The sequence below is a fragment of the Ovis canadensis genome, chromosome 2 (genome assembly GCF_042477335.2).
Source record: "Ovis canadensis isolate MfBH-ARS-UI-01 breed Bighorn chromosome 2, ARS-UI_OviCan_v2, whole genome shotgun sequence".
Classification (NCBI taxonomy): Eukaryota; Metazoa; Chordata; class Mammalia; order Artiodactyla; family Bovidae; genus Ovis; species Ovis canadensis.
This window is the reverse complement of record NC_091246.1, coordinates 64189630-64214880: the sequence shown is the minus strand read 5'-3', so window position 1 is coordinate 64214880 and position 25251 is coordinate 64189630. Positions and strand designations below refer to the sequence as shown.

The following is a 25251-nucleotide window of genomic DNA, read 5'->3' as shown; positions in this document are numbered from 1 at the left end:
GTGCAAGCATTTGATTTGCTTACATTGGCAACTGAAAATTTTTAGAATTCTAGGAATCATCTTGGGAAGGAGAGGGTTAAAAAGAGCCTGGACCAAGGAGCTAATAACTAAGTGCCAGGCACTTTCCACAAATTACCCTAATTCTCACAGCCACTTTCCAAGGTAGTCATTATTATTCCTAATTTACAGACAAGGGAACTGAAACTCAAGGAGCTTAGAAGCTTGGCCAAGGTCATATCATTAAATAAGTAGAAGAGCTGGAAATCGAAGCCGGACTTATCTTGTTAAGCTGCCTCACCTTGCAGCCATCCCGCTATTTGTTCAACTGCTTCCGAGCCAAGCATCACAAAATATTGCATCAGTCAGAGGGAAGCTAAACGACCTCCCAAATGAAAGCAGTGCCACGGCACAGTCATCTTTGTCTTGAACCTAAGTCCTGTCCTGTTTTAAGCACCCCTCAGTGGTTTGCTCAAATGAAACCCATCAGACTGTCTAGCAGCAGCCTCATCTCCAGTCTTATCCATGCTCTCTCTTTCTCACTTCATTCCAACCATGGTCGGCTTTGGATAGTTCCCTGAATATACCATGCCCTTGTCCACAGACGTCCCTGAAGGTGTTCCTACTCTGGGTCTTTGGTTCCTCAATTCCATGGCCACCTTATGTCTGCCTCCCTCAGACTTCCCTTAACTGTCCCCTTCCTTCCTAAAGAGGCTGTCCCTGACACCTCATCCAAAGAAAGCTCTTCTCCTCATATTGTTTCAGCTTTCAGTTTCCTCTTTTTAGTTTTCTTCCCACCCATTCCAAGAATACAAGCTCCATGAGGCAAGAATCATTCTTGCTTTCTGATATCATAAGACCTAGCAGAGAACAACTCGATGATTTGGTAAATAAAGGGATATAAAATGAGAGAGAGGAGGGGAAAAAAGGAGAAGCGAGTGAAAAGAATGGGGTATTTGGAAATGCATGTGGCCTGAACTTGTTTGTTTTAAGAATTTAAAGGGAGATAGTGATGAAACACACACACACACACACACACACACACACACTTTAAATTGTGCCTAGCACATAGTATTCAATGATTCATAAACATTCTTTATCAAAAACATATCTTTAACCTACATGGGTTAAGTAATAATACCAGAAAACTGGGGAAATATATCCTCCTCCAAGCAAAATTTATTATTCCCTAGGAGTTGAAGAAATGCGGTTCTCACAGGAATAGCACACCTGTGTCATAGTCTTCTGCATCACGGCCTCTCCCAGCTCAAACCCCACCTTTTCAATCAAATTGGAAAGTCTGTTTGTTTCCAACCTTTCTTATTGTTCTCCTCTTTTTCTAAATTGGTGGCAAACTTCCTCCTGTTGGCCTGGAAACAGCTGAGCAACAGCTGGAAAGGCTCATAGGCATGTCCCCTCTAGTAATCAGGAATGAACAAATGAAAGTCAGAATAAAGATAGACTGGGATGCCAGCAACTCCGTGTCCCAAAGTAGTGATACTGGTCTTAGACGAGTCACTTGGGGTAAGGGCTGAAGCTGCCAGCATTCCAAGTCTAGCTTTGTCATTTACTAGCTGTGTAACTTAAGGAAAGTTACTTAGCCACTCTATTCTTCAGTCTTCTCAACTACAAAGCAGGAATAGTAACATCCTCATAGGGTTATTGTAAAGAGTAAATAAAATCATCATAAATAACTAAAACAGTCATTGGCACAGAGTAAACACAATGAAACTTAACTATGATATTTCCTGTTTGTGAGTGTCTGTGTGGGTATGTGAAATGTCATTAGCCAGTGAAGATCTTTTCTAGCATGAATAAGTCATTCATTATTGAATGAGTTACATTTAAGAGTCAACTAAATATTTGGGGGTTTGATTCCTGTCTGAGAAAGCTTTCTTCCTGAATTTTCTATTTGTCTTTAAGGTAGAAAATAGTGTTGTAAAGGGAGAATGGAAAACAAAGATACCAAATCCTGTAAGAGAAAGTTCTTGATCCCTGAAATCCAGGATAAACCCTTGGAACTTAGCTCCAATGAAATCCTTGTCAGGTGGGGCATGACTGCGCAAGAAAGAGTGACAGAAAAGCTAGGGGATGACAATGAAATGAGAAGAACACTTGTGGGAAATAGATCTAGGAAAGGCTGAGTAAAAGGAGGTCCTGGAAAATTGGATGGAATTCAGGAAAATAAATTGGACTAAGATGGCTAATGTTAATCGATCACTTCCCATGTGTCAGGTCCTATTTCAAGGGCTTCATATGCGTTAAATGCATGTGATGGTTTCTTCAACCTTAAGAATTCCCATTTTACATGTAAGGAAACCAAGGCAGAGAGAGGCAATGTAGTTTTCTCAAAGATCACACAATTTCCCAAGAAACTCATCCTTTAAAAGGATGAGCAGAGAGCTGGCAGAGATTTTGTTTAGAATTTGTTTAGAATTGGAAAGGGGCGAGGGGATATGAGGATAGAGACAGACTCTGAGTTTGAGTGCATTTATACTAATGTTACTGAGATTTTAAATTCCAAAAACTTTGGTATCATTTTATAAAGTATTTCTTAAACTCTAATCTCTGTTTTATGTACCTTAAAAAAGAAAGTAGACTGTAAAGTCATAAAAGTTATGCATCAATGGGATCTTTTGTTTGGACTAGAAGCAGTCTCAAGCTTGAGAGCATGTATAGTTCTTCTACCGTAGTTGCAATAGTTTTCTGTTACTCAGTCTTGCTTGTCTCTTTCCGCCACCTTGCCCCAACAACCAACATATTCTAATGATAATAAACATGAACACTAAAATAGTGCAAGGAAAATAACGTAGTTTAGGGGCTTGCTATAGAAGGTAATTTCTCAGACACTATAAAGTCCCTTGCTTATTTTGTTTGCAACCAGGAAAGTTAGCTAATAACCATCTTTTTCCAACTCCTCTTGCAAGTGCAAATCCAATACAGTTCTTCAGTTAGGCACAGTAAAAAGAAAATGCAAAGGCATTTGAAAAAGCTCACCCATTTAGATTTAATTACATACATAACTGGTGTCCTCCCAAGTGTGAAAATGCTGTAACCAATAAATCAGACAATAAAATGCTATCTGAGCAGAACAGATTTATAGAGAAGATGTGTGAGCAATCGAAATTCACTGACTTGCTTGCATTGGGTATTTTTACCCAGAAAAGTTCCTATATGCAAGAGCAAATTCCTGCTTGGAATCTTGCCTCCTTTTGAGCACGTAGGTCAGTTAGTTTCCCTAGAGGGTGTTCTTGTGTAATGACTTTTAAATGAACAGGCGATATTAATCTTAAAATCATCTCATATGTTAAAGAATCACTAGATCTGTGTTTGTATATATATTTTGAGGACTATCTCATTTGCCCACTAGTGTTTCTCACATGTTTAATTAATAAGTACTTAATGAAGCTTAGTTCAGTAGAAAGAATATTTCATGTTAGAGTTCGCTGGAAATTCACAGACAAGGAAGACTTCAAACTTTTGCAAACCAAATTTTTAAAAGATGTGACATTCAGACTACCAGAAAATGTGACATTCAGACTATCAAAATATCTTCCCAGTATCATGGGGGAAAACAAAACAAAACTGTGTTATAATAGTACGGGGATAGATAATTCAATCATTGCCAGTGGTTTTGATCTTTATAAAATGAACGCATTTTTAAATGTATTTACTCTGGATTGAAATATCTTGCAAATGACAAACAGTAAGAAAGTTGGGAAAACTGGAGTCTTGTTATCTGCTAGGCGTGCTTTTGCCAAGTGCAAAATCTTTGGAGGGTATAGTCTCATCGCATTTTTCATGTTCCCATTTGGAATAAAATCAAATGGACAAAAAAATATTTTCCCTTTTAATAAAACCTTGTAAAAATAATACTTTAATACACTTTATAACTGTTGGTCGATCATGTTAAAGGCACAATCTGATCTCTGCAGACACTTTTCTAAGGAAAAGAGCCAGTCAGCTGAACAACTTCCTCATTTGTTGTGCTTATGAAAATGAAAATTTAACAGACTAGAATTTCAAAACCATCCATGGTTACAAGTAAGGAAACAATAATAGCAGGACTTTATCATAAACTTACAGTGCTCTTGGAATTTCCTTGGTTAATCAGACAGCAAAGTGGCTCTCCCTGAGTGGGAATAGTTCCTTCCTTACTTTCCTTTCCGCATCACACCATAAATCTCATTTCTTAAATGATCTTGGTTAGATTGGTTTTGTTTATTTGTTTCTCTAAAAGTTCTAGGCTCTGACTAGAAAGCAGGAATGTGTGAAACAGGCAAAGTTCAGAGATACTCTTGATTGACTCAAATAGGATCCATTTCCTCCTTCTCCCTAACTGTGGATTTTTAAGTCTGGGTCTGGCTCCTGCTCTTTTTTCTCTAAATATTTATCAGCTAACAATTACATGCCGGCTCCAATGGCAACAAATTTGGCTGAAGAAGTAAATAAGAAGGCTTTCTTTTCCCAAATATGCTAAATAATGCAAGGACCATGTAGTTTTTTGTAACTGGAGTTTTCCTTCATCCAATTATCAGATTCAGGTCTTTCAATTTTAACACTCATTTGACATATATAAAAATCATGTTACTTCAGTATGCTCTGTTTTACTTCACTATACTCTGTTTCTCTCTCTCTCTATTTTCCTTAAAAAAAAAAAAACACCCAATTTTCCATTTGTTTGCCTGTTTCCAGTAAGTTTCCCTAGTAAGTATTTGCCTCTCTTATACATGCTGGGTGCTCTGCCTAAAGTTAATAGAACTGCTTAGTAAAGTCCACTGAATCCTGGCACAAGAACCTATTACAGTGAAGAGCATTCCTTTTACTTAGAAATATTTTAAGAAATAAATTTCTGAAAAGTTGCCTGATACGATTTAGAATTCATTATGTGATCAAGACACTAAACCCAGACCTGCATTTTGCAAGCCTTTTATTTTTATATTTGCAAAGGGCTCTCTACACCAGTTTACTTAAATTGACCTTTTGTGCTTTAAATAAATGTAGTTTTTATAAAGCTGAGGCAAAGCAGCAAGCAGAAGTTGTACTAACCTTAGTATATTTAAACTGCAAATTGGTGAGTGGGGCAGGTACGTCTGGCATGGCTGAGGACGACATTGTTGGTTCTGCTCCTGAACACAGGTGACAGGCTCAGCGATTTGGTTCTGATAGAGCACTTGGCTTTATTTGTTCCTTTTTATCTGCTTGGGCTAAGGTTTATTTGCATACTGGGATATGATTGGATGAACAAACTCGGAGCAAAAAGAAAACGACACTACTTATTTGTAACACCTAGAGCAGGAAGCCCTTGACTTTAAACTTAAATCCTTAAGAAACCAGTGCTCCAGTATCGAAGCTGCGTCCGGAGTCAGGGCGCTATTTGCAGACGAATTAATTTACAAAGCCGAAACCTGTGATAAGTGTAGGAAGCACAGCTGCTCTGGCCACTAAGACCAGTTATTATTTTTTTGGCTTTTCGTGCTTTTTATGTTACTGTGAAACTTTCTGTGTTCTGACAGACTTGGAGTCAGAGAATTCAAGGATTGAAAAGGAATCTTAAAGGGCACTTGTGCTTTGCAGAGGCGAGTGAGGCAAGGACCCTGGCCAGGTGTCTTTAGGACAGTGCTATCGGCTAAACTTGTCCATGTCCCAGAAAAGCAGGGTGCTTTTCTTTAGGTCCCCTCTAGAGACCCTACCCCAAGGCCACTTTAAAAGACTCATACCCATCAAATGTATTTCAGTGCTTGGTAAGCAGACCTACTAGGATTTCAGGAGCTCTAAATTATCTTTATTTAAATTATCTTTATCTTTATTTAAATGGTCTTTATCTAAATTATCTTTTATATGTGGGAACAGAAATGTCAGCAGGATTTTTTAGGGAACTCAAACTGTGCTGTCACACACTCACCACAATAGCAAATGGCAATATCGTCTGCTAAAACTCACTTAAAATGAAAGTAACCCCTGGTTTTGGAAGTTGGCTGGTATTTATCAATCACTGACGCAGGCAATTGTACCAAGAATGAATTTAAACAGGACTCTTGAGTAATATAGGTTCTTAAAATGAGATTAATGTTTCAAGTTGGGAACATTCAAAAAGGACAATTTTTAACTGTACTACTCCCATTTTTAAGTATAAAAGTTTATTTTATCGAAAGTCTAGCAAAAGTTACAGTCAGAACAAGATGGAAAACCTTGGGTGCTTTTAACCAATTACTAAGAATTAAGAGTAATAATTATTTCTTCCAGTGAAAAGTGCCAGCTTTTCCAAATATGGGATTTAAGTAGGAAAGCTAAGGTTTGTTGAATAGTTACTCCAAATCAGGGGCAGGAACTGTACTTTCTCTTTCCGCCCTTACTGGGTCCCCACTTTACAGACATAAAATAGCTTGTTTATGAACACCAATCTTATAAGTACAAAACCAAAATTTCATTTCAGGCCAGTGTGACACCAAAACCTTGGTTCTTGTTCCAATTTATTCTCCTTGTCCTCCTCTCCATAAGAGCGTTCACAGATGGGCTCGAGAGTCGGCTGTTTTGTTCTCTGAGTCGTCACCCTCACAGGCCCTCAAGCGTAGCCTTTTATTTGTCTAAGATGGGGGTCAGCAAACTTTTTTCTGTAAAGAGAGAAAGATTATTTTCTGCCTGCTAGGCCACATAGTTTCTGTTTTGATTTACTCAGCTCTACAGTCAACCAATACCATAATACACTTTGCAATACAATTTTATTTACAAAAACAGATTCAGCTCAGAGGCCAGACCCCTAGATGCTAAGACAACCATCCCTGAGGTCCTTGCCTCCCCTGTGCCTCTGCTTGAAGACCAGATAGAAACTTCCGTGCTATTTCATTGTGTTTTTCTCTTTGTCCCTATCCCCCTCACTCACAATTTCATTCTTTTTGGAAAATCTAATTGTTTTCTCTCTTAAAAATGTGTTTTGAATTAAATGCACAATTACACAACAGCTGTTACATAACTCACAGAGTGGTGCTCTGGCCAGGCCCAGACAGCTGTGTTTTGCTACTTTCTTCTGCTCTCAGCTTTGCAGTTGTTTGTGGAGTCAAACACTTGTCCAGGCAGTCGAAGCTCAATGCTTCACAGCACACTTGGTGTGTCATCTCACTATTTATACGCTCATTCTTAATCATATTTTATTGAATAATTACATAAGAACAGGTCCCTTTATGCCAGATATTACAGAATGTAGGTAAAAGGAACAGCTATGAAACAGGTTACCACACCTGCCCATTAAATTTTTACAAATATTTACTGAGTATCTTCTATGAGGAAAGCATTGTGATTAGAGGATCAGAAACTCTCCCACCTTAATCTTACTTGAAGGGCAGATCTTTCTTATCTAGAAACCACAGAGCCTGAGATCTCTGCTTCTGAAGTAAGTATTGATATCATCCATCTCCTAGAATTTGTCTTGTAGAATAGTATGTTCTTAGGAGTGGTTGCATGGGTAAAAGGCCGAGGAGATCACTTCCCTCCTTTACAAAGGGAAAATGGCTTTGGTGAGAACTTAAGGAAAAGGAAGCCCCACTTCAAGACTGGGTCAAAGCTTGTATATTTTTATATACAATATATATTATATATTTTAGCAGGCTTATTCAGCAGAGGATGGGCTGGAAATTAAACTTGGGAGTCATAGATGAAGTATGTTTAATCATCCTTTCCTTCTTAGGGGCAAGTTAAATTACACACACACACACACACACACACACACACACACACACACACACCTGTGAAGGGGTGGGAAGAGGAGCTTAATTTAATTTTCTTTTAAATCTGACTTCTTCTAGTCCTTGGTGAAAATTGTCATTATCCCAGGAACCATGCAGATTGGTCTCCAACCATGGCTGAAACTGCTGTGTCATAGTATAAGGAATCTCTCTAAAACTCCTCTAAAACTCAAGCCTTAGTCACTGAAAAGCTATTGGGGCCTAAGCTTCCCCCACTCACATGAGTAGCTGAAATAAAAAACATGCACATTTAACACACATAACTGTATGGTGAAATACAAAATCGCTGACCTTCACATTTTCTGATTTCAAAATCCAGAATCGATCTGTTGGAGCTGAACTTGCTTTGCTTAGTGACATCTGCTGTCCCTGACTCTTCAGTGTGCCTTCAGCATCACAGGGTGAGTCTGCTGGGTGGTTAACCCAGCGACGGATATGTCCCTTTGCTTTTGATCACTGCAGTTTCAACAGACACCACATGGGTTCATGTGCCTGTTTGGCTTTTAATAATTTGGAAAAAAATGGATCTTGTTACGTGATGAGAGAATCTGCTTGATTGGCAAGTGGGCATTAAAAAGGGAGGTGGAAGAAGCATTAGAGTGTGTGAACATATCTTTTTGTGGGCTAATTTCTGTTCATCTGACATCCTTTGCCCATTAGCAATGTTTTTTTTATTTTTTATTTTTTAACCTTTGATTTCTCCTGCTCCTCACATATCCTATCAACTGTTTTCTCTTTGTCTTGTGTTACTAAAATGGCAGATGCCCCTCTTACCTGATACAATCAGGATACTAACTAATTAGAAGGGTAACTAAAAGAAACATTAGATTAAAGCCTCTATAAGACTGTTTTAGTTTAAATAGATTTTTGCTGAACTTCATGGGCCAAATCCATTTCTTAGAGCTGGGTCTGCTGCTCAAGCTTGAAATAACCTTGCATGAATAGTGTTCACATTGCTTTTGTTTCCTCAAAATGCAGAAAGGAGTTTAAAGCCATTAAAGACATCTTTGAGGCAATCTGAATGCAGACTACTTTGAGAGTTTTATACATTTTCTAGTTTTTTTTACAATTGTTTTATGTATAGATTGTTAGTATGCCAGCGTGTTTCATAATTTGACAAGATTGAGTGTTTACATAACACTCAGTTTTGTTTTCATAGAAATCAATTGCCCTTTCCTCCTAATAAATCAGCAACTTAAATAACATTTAATTCAACCATGCCGTTGAAATACTAGGTTCACATTAATGATAAGAATTTGGAGCAAAGAGATTTGACTACTGGTAAGCAGAGAAGATTGTTTCCAAAACTGAGTGTATGTAGACATGAGTCTACATATATTTTTCTCTTTTAATTTATTTTTATTAAAAATTTTTTAGAGTCAAATATGCCATATATGTGTACATGCATGCTAAGTCACTTCAGTCGTGTCCAGCTCTTTGAGACCCTATGGACAATAGCCCACCAGGCTCCTCTGCCCATGAGATTCTCCAAGCAAGAATACTGGAGTGGGTTGCCACGCCCTCCTCCAAGGGATCTTTCTGATCCAGGGATCAAACTCATGTCGTTCACATCTCCAGCATTGGCAGGTCAGTTCTTTACCACTAGCGCCACCTGGGAAGCTCATAACATGTATAGAAAGCTGCAAAAATCATAACTTTTTTGTAGTAACATCTCAACAAAAATCATGAAAGAAACAAAACAAAATAATCACCACTGGGATCAAATAAAGAACAATATTAGAACCTCAGAGTCCACTTTGTACATCCTTTCTGTCACTATGTCCTTCTTCCTAACCCCAGATGATGAGTAACTTAACTCTAATGCCACGTGTTCTTTTCTCCCCGGTTTTGAATTTGTAAACAAATTACCCAGTCAAAATATTCTTACAAAGGAAATTCAGAGGTGCAAGTTAATCTGGGAAGTGAGTTAAATCATGGTTGTAGGTAAAGAAAGTTTCTCAGGGAGTACTCTCCACTCAAATGTCATCCAATAAATATAAATTATAAGTGCAAAATGCACAGCAACAAGTTAGCATCTTTAAGTCAAGGGTATTTTTTTTTTTTTTACTCCCAATCCTGGCACATGGAAGGGTACAGAGAAATAACCCTTTTCCTATAGAGTTTCTCAGAGCTTAATAATACTTGGCAAACTGCACTAAATTATAAAAATAGTCGACCCTTATTCTATGTCTAGAAATTTATTTTAAGGATACAATCAAATATGTCTAAATTATGAATAACTATCTTTAGAATAATATAAAATTTAAAATACCAAATGGTTTAGATAAATCCTGGATTAGTGAAAACAGTAAACAAATACTTGGAGAATTTTTGTGTTATGCTATAAATTATTTAAAAAAAAAAACAGTTTAAGAGGTTACAAACCTGTGTACTATCTGTAGGTATGCTGAGAAATTGTGCTTTTTTTAGTATTTGGCTGAAATCTGCAATTTGCCTTTGACCTTTGCCTCAGTGTTTGGAAAGCTAAATAGATGAATTTTGACTTCACTGTCATTTCTGCCATTCTGAATTTATGCATGATAAAAAGAATCATGTGATTTCTTTTTGTTATATTTTATATAATTTTCCCAGACAGAATAATGACTTCTAAAGATATCCCTGGAAGCTGTGAAAGTCACTTTATATGGCAAGAGAAATGTAACAGTTGTAATTTAATTAAGGATCTTGAGCAATTATTTATTTTGGATTGTCAGGGTGGGTCTTAGATGCAGTCCCAAGTATCCTTAAAAGAAAGAGGCAAAGGCGATTTGACCACAGAAACAGGAGGTGGCTTGGTCATTGAAGCTGCTAGCTTTGACAAGTAAGGGGCCAGGAGCCAGGGAATGCAAGGAATGCAGTTCTAGAAACTGGAAAATACAGGGAAGTGGATTCTTCTCCAGAATCTCTGGAGGGTGCTGGCTCAGCCCATCCCTCTGACCTTGACCAGTGAAACTGATTTCAGTCTCTGACCTCTAGAGTTTTAAGAGAATAAATGTGTGCTGTGTTAAACCACTAAGTTTATGGTAATTTGTTACATCAGTCATAGGAACCCAAAATATAACCAATGTAAGCACGAGTTCAGGGTTGCTAAATATTACAAGCTGTTATCGATCACATGCTCTGTGTGTTTTTCTGGTTTATTGTTAAAATCTAAATATTCTTGTTCAAATAAAGGAAAGCTTCCCTCCCATCTGACCTTGGAATAGAAACTTCTCAGGTGCTTGACATCTTGAAAACTTTTCAGTTTCAGTTGTACTATAAATGAATATTCATTCAATTGCAAAAGTAAAATGCAATAGATAATGCTGTTTATGAGAGCCATTAATTTTTTTAATGATTATTTTAGCTGCTGCTAAGTTACTTCAGTCTTGTCCGACTCTGTGCGACCCCATAGATGGCAGCCCACCAGACTCCCCTGTCCCTGGGATTCTCCAGGCAAGAACACTGGAGTGGGTTGCCATTTCCTTCTCCAATGCATGAAAGTGAAGTTGCACAGTCGTGTCCAACTCTTAGCGACCCCATAGACTGCAGCCTTCCAGGCTCCTCTGTCCATGGGATTTTCCAGGCAAGAGTACTGGAGTGGGTTGCCATTGCCTTCTCTTGGATAATATTAAACCTGGTTTGAATTTGCTTCCTTTAATTTGTTCCCACATTTTAAAGTTATATGTACTCAGATCTATAACCAAAATCCCAACATAACTCAGGCTTTACATTCTAGCTGCTTGTTGGTTACCTGAGCTACATGTCACATCTAGTCAGATAGCTGGGTTTGAAAACTGAGAGCCTGCATATTTGTTTTATGTGGACCATGCAGTATGATTGAAAAAAAATAAAAGAAACATTTACGTAAAAAAAAACCACCAAATTTTAACTTGAGCGTCGGAAATCTCAGAGTATTTTAGCCTGCCTGCCTATTGGAATCAACTAGGGAGTTCAAAACAAAACAAAAGAGATCCTGATTCAATAACAGGAGTTTGAGCCCATCTACTACGTCGCTTCAGTCATATCCGATTCTGTGACAGCCCACCAGGCTCCCCTGTCCCTAGGATTCTCCAGGCAAGAACACTGCAGTGGGTTTCCATTTCCTTCTCCAGTGCATGGAAGTGAAAAGTGAAAGTGAAGTCACTCAGTTATGTCCGACTCTTGGCGACCCCGTGGACTGCAGCCTACCATGCTCCTCCACCCATGGGATTTTTCAGGCAAGAGTACTGGAGTGGGGTGCCATTGCCTTCTCTGTGAGCCCAGCTATTGGTATGCATTTAAAGTTCCTCAGGTAATTGTAATGTGTGGGCAGCTGTCAGAACCACTGAAGCAGCTCTATTTCCTCATGTTGTTCAGAGTTGGAGCGACATGAACACCACCTGGAAAACTTTTAGAAATGCAAATTCTCGGGTTCCATCTCAGACCAACTGAATCAGAATCTTTGGAGATAGGGCCCAATAATCTGTGCTTTAAGGAACCCATCAGGTGATTCAGAGTTAAAGTCAAGTTTGAGCACCACAGCACTAAACATAGACCCAACCTACCTCTAATATTTAGTTCAGCCTATTTTCACTCAGTTAAGTTAACTACCTAGTCTCTTAGTTCATATTTTAAGACCTCCTGATTGAACTCACTGGCTCAGTGGATAAAGAATCTGCTTACCAGTGCAGGAGACACAGGACACTCAGTTCAGTCCCTGGATCAGGCAGAGGAGGAGATGATAACCCCCTCCAATATTCTTGCCTGGATCTGGATAATCCCATGGGCAGAAGAGCTGGCAGAATACAGTCCAGAGAACCGGAAAGAGGTGAACCTGAGTGACAGGGAGAGCACGCACACACACACAATTAAACTATCATTTCTCAAAATCAAATTTTTTCTTGAATTTTCCCCTTCTGATTATGACAAAACAACACTGGCCAAATTTCAGGCATCTGTGATTCCTTGCCTTTTTCCTGTAAAACTGTTAATTTTATTTATTGAAGTAATTATTACCTTCAACTGTCTAGTGTCCTGACATTGTAGGTCTGGATTTTAAAGAGCAAATCACTCTCATGTTTTTAATCCAATCTGAGAGTTTCTGATTACAAGAGTCTTTGTTAAATACATACCTTTAGTCCATTTCTACTTGTATTGTGACGACTCATGTGCTTTATGCTTTCTGTTTGTCCTTATATCAGTTAGGATTAGGTTTGGTGCCCATCATGAAAAATCCAGAATAAATACTCAAAATGGAAATGGATTTCTCTTTCACATAAACAGATAGTATAAATTGCTCATCCAGGGTAGGCGTGGTAACAGAGTTGAGAGCTACAGAGGCTCCTTTCAGCTCACTGCCCCAGAATCCCTGAACTATGACTCTTGGCCTCCTGATAAGAGAAGGCTGCCAGAATTCCAACCATTACATTCATATTCCAGGATTCAAATGGAGAAAGGGGAAGAAAAATGACAAAAGACTAGAGGACCCTCAGTGATCAGAGTTTAGTCACATAAACACACTTAACTATAAGGAAAAATAAAGATTGTACACTTCTTTCTGGGCAGCCAGGCTCATAGGTCAAAATCAATAATTGTAATATTAAGAAGGGAAGGACTATTGCAAAGGTAACTGAATACTCTTTTTCTTCTTCTCCGGTATGGAGTACAATTTCTTTATTCTTCCATTTTCACTTCTTTTCTTGTTTAGAAGAAATTTTTTTTTAATTTGTCAAACTATAAATTTTAATGCACTTCATTTAAGGATATAAATTTCCCTCTAAGCATGTCTTTAGCAACATCTACAAGTTTGGATAGGGCATCCCTGGGTGCTAAGCAATAAAGAATCTACCTGCCATTGCAGGAGATCCAAGAGATGCCATTTCAATTCCTGGGTCAGGAAGATCCCCTAGAGAAGGAAATGGTAACTCCATTTTTGCCTGGGAAATCCCATGGATAGAGAAGCCTGACAGGCTTCTGTCCATTGGGTTGCAAAGAGTTGGACATGAATTTAGTGACTAAACAAGTTTAAATGCAGTAGATTCATTTTTTCAGTCAATTAAAAAGAGTTTCTAATTACCATTGTGATATCTTCCTTGACTTATAGTTTATTTTGGTGTGCATTTCTTAATTTTTCTATTGGTTGGTAGTAAACAACCCCCAAATCTTTGTATCTTACATTACTAAGGCTATTATATACTTGTCAAATTAGCATTGCTTTATCTTACTTGTGAATTGAACTTGTTATCACTGTAAGACGTCCCTATTCATGTCTATGCTTTTTGCCTTCATCTGATAAGTTACAGCCACAGTAGCTTTTCTTTGGGTTGGAATTTGTATAATATATATTCTTCCATCTTCCTACATACAATCTCTGTGTCTGTATGTATTACATGTCTGTTTGGGCTTCCCTGGTGGCTCAGATGGTAAAGAATCCACCTACAATGCAGGAGACCTGGGTCTGATCCCTGGTTTGGGAAGATCCCTTGGGTCTGGCAACCCACTCCAGTATTCTTGCTTGGAGAATCCTCATGGACAGAAGAGCCTGGTAGACCACAGTCCATGGGGTTGCAAAGAGTCAGACATGACTGAGCAACTAAGCACATTGAATGATCCACTACTGGATTTTATTTACTTATGCAGCTTAACAGATTTTCTTTGATTAGATCACTTATTTTATTGACATGTAATATAATGTATTTATAAATTTATGTTTAAAGTCTATCATCTTACTAAATACTTTTATGTTACTTGCTCTATTTTTCTTTTCTCTTAAAAATTGATTTAAAATTTTTAGTTTTAAAATTAAATTAAATGTTAATTTTACATTTAATGTACATTCATGTAAATTAATTTAAAAATTATTTATTCTCTGTGTAATTTGGGGAATTTTATACTAATTTTATTATTTTAATAGTTTTTCAAATATTATGTATATTTTTTCATGTATTAAAGTCTAAAATTAATTTGTACCTCTTTTCCTTGGCTAATCTTCAGTTCAGTTCAGTCGTGCAGTAGTGTCCGACTCTTTGTGACCCAATGAATCACAGCACGCCAGGCCTCCCTTTCCATCACCAACTCCCGGAGTTCACTCAAACTCATGTCCATCAAGTCAGTGATGCCATCCAGCCATCTCATCCTCTGTTGTCCCCTTCTCCTCCTGCCCCCAATCCTTCCCAGCATTAAACTCCTTTACACCTCTTCCCATAACATGTCATTGTTGGCGGATGTTTCTTTGAATATTTGTGTGGGAACTTCCCTGGTGGTCCAGTGGTTAACAATCTGCCTTGTAATGCAGGGGACGTGGGTTCGATCCTTGGTCAAAAAACTAAGATCCCACATGCCACAGAACAGCCAAGCCCTCTCACAGTGGCATAGGAACTACTGAGCCCACATGCTCCAGAGCCTGTGTGCCACAACTTGAGAGCCTGAGTGTCATGTGTGAGATCCAATACAGCCAAATAAATTAAATATATGTATATATTTGTATGCATGTTAATGTTATTAGATAATCTATTTTCCACTCCAGGTTCATTTCATCTCTTTGTCTCATGGCATAGCTTTCTGCCCTCTGGCTTATGGTTTGGCTCAACCTGCAAGAAAGGGAGGGAGATGCTGATAGGAGCAGCCAGAGGGAAAGGCCAAGCCACTTACTCCCTTGCTTCTCTGTGACTGAGCGGCATTCTGGCAGGGTTCTCACAGGGCTGTCTTCCTGCATAACTGCCAGCCTTATTGAGTGTTCCTCACTGTAAAGTACTGGCTTTATTCACTGGGCTCTGTAAACACCATTTTCTTGTCCTGTCTCCTCAATCTTTCAAAAGTGGTCACTGCTTTTTACCTGTGTAAGCTCTGGGTTATCCAGTACCTTTGTGGACTGTCCACCTTTCTGTAAGAAATTCCCTCGTTACAACTCCAGCCAGGTGTACCTTCTGTTTTTCCTGTGACCCTGGTGTTATCCCTTTAGCATTTTAGATATATCTTTTTGTTTTATTTAATTGTATAATTGGTTATGTATAATAACATAAGCACTACCAAACCTCTACACAAAACAAAATACTTTGAAGATGACCTACATGTATACTTGTAGGTCCTACAGTCCATTGCTGTGTCCCTGCTCTCCTCCTTGGATGAGAAAATTAGGAAACCTGTGTTCATTATTCTCTTGATTGACTTCAATTGTATCTCTGTGTATTCCAGAAAATGGTACGTATATGCTTGTGTGTGTGTGTTAATGTATACGCGTTAATTATTTCTAACTTTATAAAAATGGACTCTTTTTTTCTTTTTCTTACTTGCATGTTATATTGATGTGATTCATCCATAGTAATGTACATGACTATAGTTTTTTATTTTGACTGCTGGGTAATAAACTTTTCTGATAATAGTTTATTCATCCAGAATTGATAATGGGTTTTGGGGGGCTTGTATGAACATATTTGCATATATTTCTACTGGCTATATATCTAGAATCAAATCTGATATTTCTTAAGGAAAAGGAATGTTAAGCTTTGGTATATAATGCCACGGTGATTATATCAATTTGTACTTCTGCCTTCAATGGAAAAATGACCCTATGGATCCATATTCTTCAGCATTTGAGTCTCAAGCTTTTTAATTTTTAATAAAGTGATACAAAATGGTATCACATTGGGATCTTATTTGTTCTTCCTTGGTTACTAAATATCTTGAATACTTCATCATATGTTTATTGGTCAGTTTTGTTTTTGTAAAAGTGTGTTTACATGATTTGTACTTTTATTAGAATGCATATTTTAAGTACTTTTGTAATATTTAAAAATATACACTTGATTCTGATTATTAATCACGTTATTGTCAGTTATAAATCTCTAAATTTATAAATCTTTAAATTTTACTTTATATACAGTATATTTTTAATGATCAAAGTGTTCCTAATAGTAATACAATTAAATCTATCAATCTTTTATTTTTACAATCAATATTTTTTGTGCTTTTTAAAAGAAAACTATCCAAATATCACAGACTAAAGATATGCTGGTATCTTTTCCTACTAAGAACATTAAAATTCTATTTTTCCCTTTGAAGCTTATATGGAAATGATCTCTGTGAATAGTGTGAAGTGGGCTTCCCTGGTGGCTCAAATGGTAAAAAATCTGCCTATAATGTGGGAGAGGAAGATCCACAGGAGAAGGGAATGGCAACCAACTCCAGTATTCTTTCCTGGACAACTCCATGGACAGAGGATCCTGGTGAGCTACAGTCCATGGGGTCAAAAAAATTTGGACACAACTGAGTGACTAGCACTTTCACTTTTCAGGGTATGCAGGAAAGTCAGTGGTATGCTACAGCACTCATACTAGCTCAGGAAACTTGATTGTTAACATTGCAGGAATTTGAGTCAGATGACTTGACATTGGTTGTTGTTGTTCAGTCACTCAGTCATAGTCCAACTCTTTGCAACACAATGGACTTCAGCACGCCAGGCTTCCCTGTCCTTCACTATCTCCCAGGGCCTACTCAAACTCATGTCCATTGAGCAGGTGATGCCATCCAGCCATCTCATCCTCTGTTGTCCTCTCCTCCTCCCACCTTTAATCTCTCCCAGCACCAGGGTCTTTTCAAATGAGTCAGTTCTTCGCATCAGGTGGCCAAAGTATTGGAGTTTCAGCATAAACAACAGTCCTTCCAATGAACACTCAGGACTGATCTCCATTAGGATGGAGTGGTTTGATCTCCTTGCCATCCAAGGGACTCTCAAGAGTCTTCTCCAACACCACAGTTCAAAAGCATCAATTTTTCAGCACTCAGATTTCTTTATAGTCCAACTCTCACATCCATACATGACTACTGGAAAAATCATAGCCTTGACTAGACGAACCTTTGTTGACAAGGAAACGTCTCTGGCTTTTTAATATGCTGTCTAGGTTGGTCATAACTTTCCTTCCAAGGAGTAAGCGTTTTTTTTTTAATTTCATGGCTGCAGTCACCATCTGCAGTGATTTTGGAGCCCCCCAAAATAAAGTCAACCACGGTTTCCATTGTTTCCATGTCCATTTGCCATGAAGTGATGGGACTGGATGCCATGGTCTTAGTTTTCTGAATGTTGAGCTTTAAGCCAACTTTTTCGCTCTTCTCTTTCACTTTCATCAAGAAGCTCTTTAGTTCTTTGGATTTTTAGAAATACCTATATACACATATTCCACACTGTGCCGTAGAATTGCAAGTTATTCATTCCTTACCACTTGACCCTACTACAACATTACAGGGCATCAGAATTAACATTATGTCACGCTTTTAACTTCAACTACCATTTGATTGTGGACTGACTTCAGAGATACTTTTTACGTGCATCTGAATCTGGGCTATCACTGATATGTGCATGGATAAGTTCTTTTACCCCAGAAAACGACTAGTGGCAACTAGTGGCATTCTCCTTCAAGAGTGTAAAATTGGAAATTCTTAAAACTGAGTAAATATAGACTCAAGGACTCCAAAACGTTGGTGCTTCAAAGACTGTTTCAGGCATCTGGCTTGGAAAGGCATTTTCTTAGTAAATCCATACTAAATCCTGTTACATTCTGGATTCATACCAATGAAGTATCCAGTAGCTGATTCCATTGCATCTGCCTGGGATTCTACACACAACCATTTTGAACTATTGGAGTTCTGTTCATGATTCAAAATCAAACTTTCAAAAAACTACATTAACCAAAAATAAAGAGTAACAATGACAGCTGAAGTTATTATGAATCTAATTCTATTCTAAGTGCTCTATACATCTACATTGAAAATACAACTATTTTTCCCATTATACAGATGGGAAAACCAAGGTTTGGTGAGGTCAGAAATATCCTCAGAGTCCTGTTGTCTTCCCAATCCTTCCCAACCTACTATTCAAATCAATTTAGTCCCAACCTCCTATGACTTGCCACCTCCTATAGAAATGTGTTAACACCTTGATATAACTTTTGATCTTGCTCCCAAATATACCCTTGCTCATTTTCCAGAAGCTTACACATTGAGAAAATGGCCTATTTCCCTCAGCTTCATTCCAAATTGGGCTCAGAGGGGAGTGTCTTGCACACGTGTGCTGTGCTAAGTTGCTTCAGTTGTGTCGGACTCTTTGCAACCCTACGGACTGTAGCTTGCCACGCTCCGCTGTCCATGGGATTATCCAGGCAAGAATACTGGAGTGCATTGCCATGCCCTCCTCCAGGGGAACTTCCCGACCCAGGGGTTGAACCCTCGTCTATTATGTCTCCTGCATTGGCAGGCAGGTTCTTTACCACTAGGACCATCTGGGAAGCTTGCCTTGCACATAAAATATTTCATAATCATTATAAAGTTTTGTAAATTATTGATATTGATGTTAGAGAAGTACTTAGATTTGGGTATCCATCTTCTGAACAGTTAACGGTTTTTGCTTCTGGGTTACCCAAGCAATGTTTCAACTCGAGTTGCCACAGGTAAAATATTCATATCATAGTTAAAAACCAGAGTCCCCAACCAGCACACTTGGACATCAGACAGTTTTTAATCTTGATTTTGGAAATAATTTATGATTGTTTAGTCTTACCTTGACAAATACATCTATGAGTGGATAACCCCATTGTAAATCATTGTTGTAACTGCAGGAGTCATAAAAAGCAATTGAATACCCAGGCAATCTAGAAGCAAAACTCTATCTCTCACCATTTTTTTTTTTGATCATTTTAATTGGGTCAGTTATACCTATAGCTGTATTTGGCCTTCTATTCCAGATTTGCCACTATGCTTGCATGCTCAGTCGTGTCTGACTCTTTGCAACCCCATGGACTGTAGCCCTCCAGCCTCCTCTGTCCATGGGATTTTCCAGGCAGGAATACTGGAGTGGGTTGCCATTTCCTTCTCCAGGGGAACTTCTCAACCCAGGGATCAAACCCATGTCTCCTGCAATGGCAGGCAGTTTCTTTACCACTGTACCATGTGGGATTCCCTCCACTATGTTTACTAGAGATCAAAAAGTCTGCTAGATTTAGTTTCAGCTGGATATCAGATTGGCAACCACCGGCATGAACACACTTTGGACCTTGTTATCTTTCAGTTTAGCTTTGACTTTATATACATGAACCTTGTAATTCTCTTCCATGATAGAAATATAAAATATTTTCATTGTTTCACTAAAATATATTTAAAAAATTTTACCAAGCACTCTAATTCTTTTTTTGTTTTTTTTTAACTTTCCCTAATATTTTGGTCCAGGGTCAGCAAAATGTTTCTGTAAGGATGAGATAGTAAATATTTTAGGCTTAAGAGGCCATAGGTTTCTGCACAGCTATTCATCTTCACTGTTGTAGAGCAAAGCAGCTTATAGAGTATACAGAAATGAAAGGATATGACTGTTTTAATACAATTTTATTTACAAAATAGTCGTTGGGCTGGATTTGGTCCATAGGTCATAGTGCACTGGTGTATACTTAGTCGGTATACTAACACGGATAGCCTGAATAATTATTCCAACTTCTCCTGTGCTCTCCTGGGCTTTAACCCCATCTATCTTGATGGTTTTTTTTTTTTTTTTTTTGTTTAATCCTGTCTTGATCTGCTTTCCTCTCTTTTGTCTAGAGACATCTCTGGGGTGGGGAACGTATGCTTATTGGAGCCATTCCACAGTTTTATTTTTAATATCTGCTTATTTCTCTGTTTGTCACTAGTTAACACTCTTTCCCATTCCTTCTCTAAACTTGACATTAATCATGCTGGATAATGACAAGCTGTTCTTCAAAGGGGTTGAACCAATTTACATGTCAGTAAGCTGTGACTGAGATTCTCATTGTTCCACATCCTTGCTGATATGGCAGACTTTTGATTTTCTGCCAGTTCAGTGGTTGTGAAACAGAGCCAGTGCATTCCACAGGTTCAAGGGGGTGACACTTGTATTTAAGGGCATAAGAACGGTTCTTCCTGGAGTTGAGAAGTGGGTAATCCATGAAGGGGTTGTATATATAACAACCCCAGAATGAAATGTATCTCAGTGTGATTGTCATGTAAAATTACTTAATTATTAATGAGCTTGTTTAATGATTAGTCACACTTCTTTATTTGTGAAGCATATATTCATGACTTTCACCCAACTGTTAAATCTTGTAGTCTGTGTACTTTGTGGATATATGTGTTTTGTGGGTTATATGTGTTACATATATCTCCTCTCAATTTGTAGCTTGTAATTTTGAGGGTGTCTTTGGATGAACATAAGTTTTTTTTTTATTTTCATGAGGTCAATTGTATCATTTTTATGGTAAATGCTTTTCCGGCTTAAAGAGTTATTCCTTGTCCTGAAGCCGGAAAAAATTCTCCTAGACTATCTTCCAAAAGTCTGACAATTTTACATTTCACACTAAAGTTTCTAACTACCTGGAATTGATTTTGTCTGTGTCATTCAGCACTATTTACTGAGTAGTTCCTTTTTTGTCTTTCTTTTGATCGCAGTCATCAATTAAGGTTCAATACATACATTGCTTCCTTTCTGTTTTCTTTGAATCAACTTAGTCTTTATCCAAATGTACACTTTTTGTTCATATAGTATGTGTTCAGTTTTCTATACTGCTTTATTTGAGAAGTTATTTTCCATGTTTCCACACTGTTTTATAACATTGTGCCTGTATACCTTTTGGCAGCATTTTTGGTTATCCATTCCCTATTATTGGTCAGTTAAACTTTTCTAATATATTTGATATTATAGAGAATGCTATAATGCACATTTTATGCACAATTCTTTTTCTTCTGCTGAATAATAACCTCAGGATATAATCTTAGAAGTAGGAATATTGAGAAAGAGTAATGATATTTTATGGTTTTTAAATACCATACGTTAAATATTGACATCTTCAATTCCAAAAGGACAATTTCACTTTAACATTTTAATTTCCTGCCTCCTCATTATTAGCAATGCAATGGTACTTTGGCTTAGCTTCAATTGTATGTATTTGATTGCCCATGAGGCTAAATAGGTTTCCTAGAGTCTGTGTATTGTGCATGTGTCTTCATGAGTGGGCCTCCTGCTCATTCTCTTTATATTGAAATCTTGGGCCTTTACATAAAAATTTGAATGTGCTCTTTATCGGTTACAGATTTAGACATATAATTTGACTTCTTTTTTAAAGTACTAACATATATTTATTTTAAGCACCTGCTCAGTCTGTTTTTTTTCTTTTTTTCATTCCATCATATTGGACAAATCACACAAGATCCTTTTCCAGCTGCATTCTGGCACAGATGTGGCATCATCTCTCTGAAACAACTATCGCGTGTACCTCTGGGACCTGGAGATTGAATTACAGCTCTGCTTAAGAGTTACCCGCAAAGACGAGCTTCAAAGATGAGGGCTTAAGTTTCTATCCCATTTAAAGCAGTAGCAGGCATAGAAGCAGAGTGCAGTGAGTCATCCTCATCCTTTCCAACGCTCAGTTTAGCTGGCAGGTCACATCTGACAGTGCCCAGCTTTTAGATGAAGGAAAATCAACTGCCATGTTGCGTAATTACACTAAGCTTGGAACTTGACTCCTGGAGTATCGAGGAGGAGATGCATACAATAGCCTCTGTTTCTTCACATTGGCTATTCACCAGGGTGCGATAGACTGTATACATTTCCTTGGACTGAACCCCAAGGAAAACTAAAATATATCCTGCTTCTTCACTAATTCAGTTTAGTGAAGAATGGGACCTTTCACTTGCCCAGAAGTTATGGTGGAGAGGGTTTCATGGATAACATCTGGTACTCTTCTTTCTTCCTCTCCCCTTCCTCCCTCACATTTCTAATAAGTCCCTGAAGCATATCCATTCAGGATTCATATATTTGGATATACCCTCTTTAGCTCCATTGTCTTATGTCAGGCCCTTATCATCACTCATGTATATTACTTTAATTCCTATAAGTGCATCTCGCTTCTTCCACTCTTATCTGACTTTTATTCTCTACATTAGTGAGAACACTTTCAGCTACAAATCCAGAAACCAAATTCAAATTATGCTTATGAAATTAAAAAAAAAGATTTTATTAAATAAATACTAAAGAAGAGAGTTGGCCTCAAGCACAGTTAGAGACAGGTATTCAAATATGCTATCAGAATTCTGTTCCTCTTTCTATCCCTCAGCTCTACTTTTTTCACTGATGGCCTCCTTGGTCAGGTTCTGTTCACACAGTGGTGACAGAGATAGCCAAGGAAGCAAAGGCTTATGTGAATGAGCCTTTTGGATAGAAAATGCAGAGAAAGAGCATTATGACTGCTAGTATAGTTGTGATCATACCTACCCCCAAAGATTTATATTAAGCTATCTTGGGCCAGGGTCCACTCCTAGGCCGGTCTGATTAGCAAGCTTGTGCCATGTGCCCAGCCTCAGGGTAGAGAGATAGAGACCCTCGTTTGGTGGAGAGGTGGAGACCTTTGTTTACCATCTCACCAGAATCACAAGGAATGAGGAAGGTACCGTATTTGAAACCAAGGGTGGTGGAGTCAACTGCAAATTGATAGATGTTCATTAAATATGGCCACCAGAATTATCCTGTTAAGAGAAAGTTATAATTATGTCTCTAGTTCCCTGCCCAAAAAATTCTTCAAAGGCTTCCGGTTTCTCATGAGATGAAGTGCAGTCTTTTTGTCTGGCATCTAGAAACACCAAACTAAAGATCCATCCTACCTTCCTTGTCATCTTCCATATACCCCGAACGTATTTCGAGTTCTAAATCATCCATGCCATATAAATTGTCATTGCCTTAATATTCTTAACAGATTTTAATCTTTTAAGTTTCTATCATTTATAATGTTGTACTCTCTACAATGAAAGTCTTAATTTCTCTTCTCTGAACAGCCTAAATGTTACCTATAATTTCCAGCTTCAGTTTTACCTGTTCAAGTCTTTCTAGGCTCCATCAGTCTGTTGCTAACCCTGCTATTATTATAACACCTTGCACTAATCTTAACCATGTTGCCTTACGGTTGTGATTATGTATCTGTTTTTTATCCTAGTCTTTGAGTAGCTCCAGGATGAGAATCATTTCTTAATTGTCTTTACTCTCTTGACTACATCCAGTCCTACAGCTCCTAGCAAATGTCCAAATAAATACATACAGTGAAGTCCCAGGTTTTTGTGTTAAAGATTATTGAAAGTTTGATGTTTCCAACCACGTGAATCTAGTCCCTCAAATAATAATTTGTGCTCAGGGAACTCATCTGACAATGTAGCTCAAAAGACTGGCAGAAGCCTGTTGGCACAGTAACTTATTTGCAATTCAGAAGACTTTCTGTGATTTGGAAACATTTCCAAAGAGTGGAGTGAAATGTTATATAACAATCCAAGAGATTATAGGCCTAAATAATTTCAGTATATTAAAACTTTTTCCTTCTGCACTTGGATCCCCTGGCTACTAATCCAATACTCTGTATTTCGAGCTGCTGATAAGGGGAATGTTGTTTTAAGATTCACACCTTTTAGACAGAGTACGGTATTATATGTTCATGAGATAATATGCTTTAAATAACATTCTGATTACTTTTTTTTTTCTTTTGGCCACGCCACACGTTATGTGGGATCTTAGGTCCCTGATTAGCAGATTGAACCCATTCTCCATGCAGGGGAAGCATGGAGTCTTAACCACTGGGCCACCAGGGAAGTCCAACATTCTGATTTCTTTCAAGATCTTTTCCTGTCATGAATAGCAACAAATTAATTGTTAGAGAACAGAAGTCTATCGTTTTAGCAAGACATGAGCTACTAATATCAGAATATAAAAATTCAGAAATTTTTTATAATGTGGCCTCTTTCTCAGAGCAAGCCCCCCAACTTGCTCTCTCCAAAGAGGTGAATACCTCCATTAAGGATACAAAAGTCATCAAATTCTAAGAGGCACTGTTTACAGTGTTACTCAGCACATAACCAGTTCTGCAACCCATGGACTGCAGCACACCAGGCCTCCCTGTCCCTCACCGTCTCCTGAAGTTCACCCAAGTTTATGTCCATTGAATCAGTGATGTTATCCAACCATCTCATCCTCTGCCGCCTTCTTCTTCTTTTGCCAGCATCAGGATCTTTCCCAATGAGTTGACAGTTCACAAAGAGTGTTTGCATACAAAACAATGTAGTCCCATGGAATTCTCTGTGTTTACCAGGTTCTGGAGTATAGAAATTAAGTGTGAATTAGAGTTCTGATGCAAACAGCAACACCTACCACAAAAGTACTCTTGAGGTTACCGCCACAGCAACCAAATATAAACAAGACCTTAGGTGTACACACAGGGTGTGTGCTTTTTCACAAAAGACTGTATACAAGGTTATGAGAATGCTAAGGGGGAAGATAAAGCTACAGGTTACATAACAGCAAGTGTGGAAATTAGTTTACACTCCTTAGCAGCACCAAATAATGCTGACTCATTGTGCAAGAAATTAAAGGTCAAACTTTAACACATAGATTAAATCCAGGGAAAACTGCATTTTTATCAGGTTAAAGAAGTCTTTGTCAACAGATGTTATATAAGTCATGTGTCCAGTTGGGGCTTTTATGTAGCATATTAAGTTGTCTATCAAGATAGATAAATTTAGA

General features: G+C 38.0%; 1 protein-coding gene and 2 long non-coding RNA genes across 3 annotated transcripts in view; 1 reads left to right on the top strand and 2 right to left on the bottom strand.

Moving 5' to 3' along the window:
* Positions 1–5364, bottom strand: part of ALDH1A1 (aldehyde dehydrogenase 1 family member A1) — a 55190-nt gene extending 49826 nt beyond the window's left edge. The window contains exon 1 of the mRNA XM_069576356.1: positions 5047–5364. Coding sequence (XP_069432457.1) covers positions 5047–5112 — 66 coding nt within the window. The 5' untranslated portion in view covers positions 5113–5364. The remainder of the gene's footprint in view (positions 1–5046) is intronic.
* Positions 5365–6120: 756 nt separating this feature from the next.
* On the bottom strand, positions 6121–24818 carry LOC138433533 (uncharacterized). The gene is made up of 3 exons (XR_011254348.1): positions 24639–24818; positions 12384–12534; positions 6121–6611 (listed from the first exon to the last, which is right to left on the bottom strand). It is a non-coding gene; the product is annotated as an uncharacterized lncRNA (long non-coding RNA).
* LOC138433534 (uncharacterized) overlaps positions 8044–25251 on the top strand; it is a 51807-nt gene continuing 34599 nt past the window's right edge. The window contains exons 1-2 of the long non-coding RNA XR_011254349.1: positions 8044–8140; positions 15784–15899. This is a non-coding gene — a long non-coding RNA (uncharacterized lncRNA). The remainder of the gene's footprint in view (positions 8141–15783; positions 15900–25251) is intronic.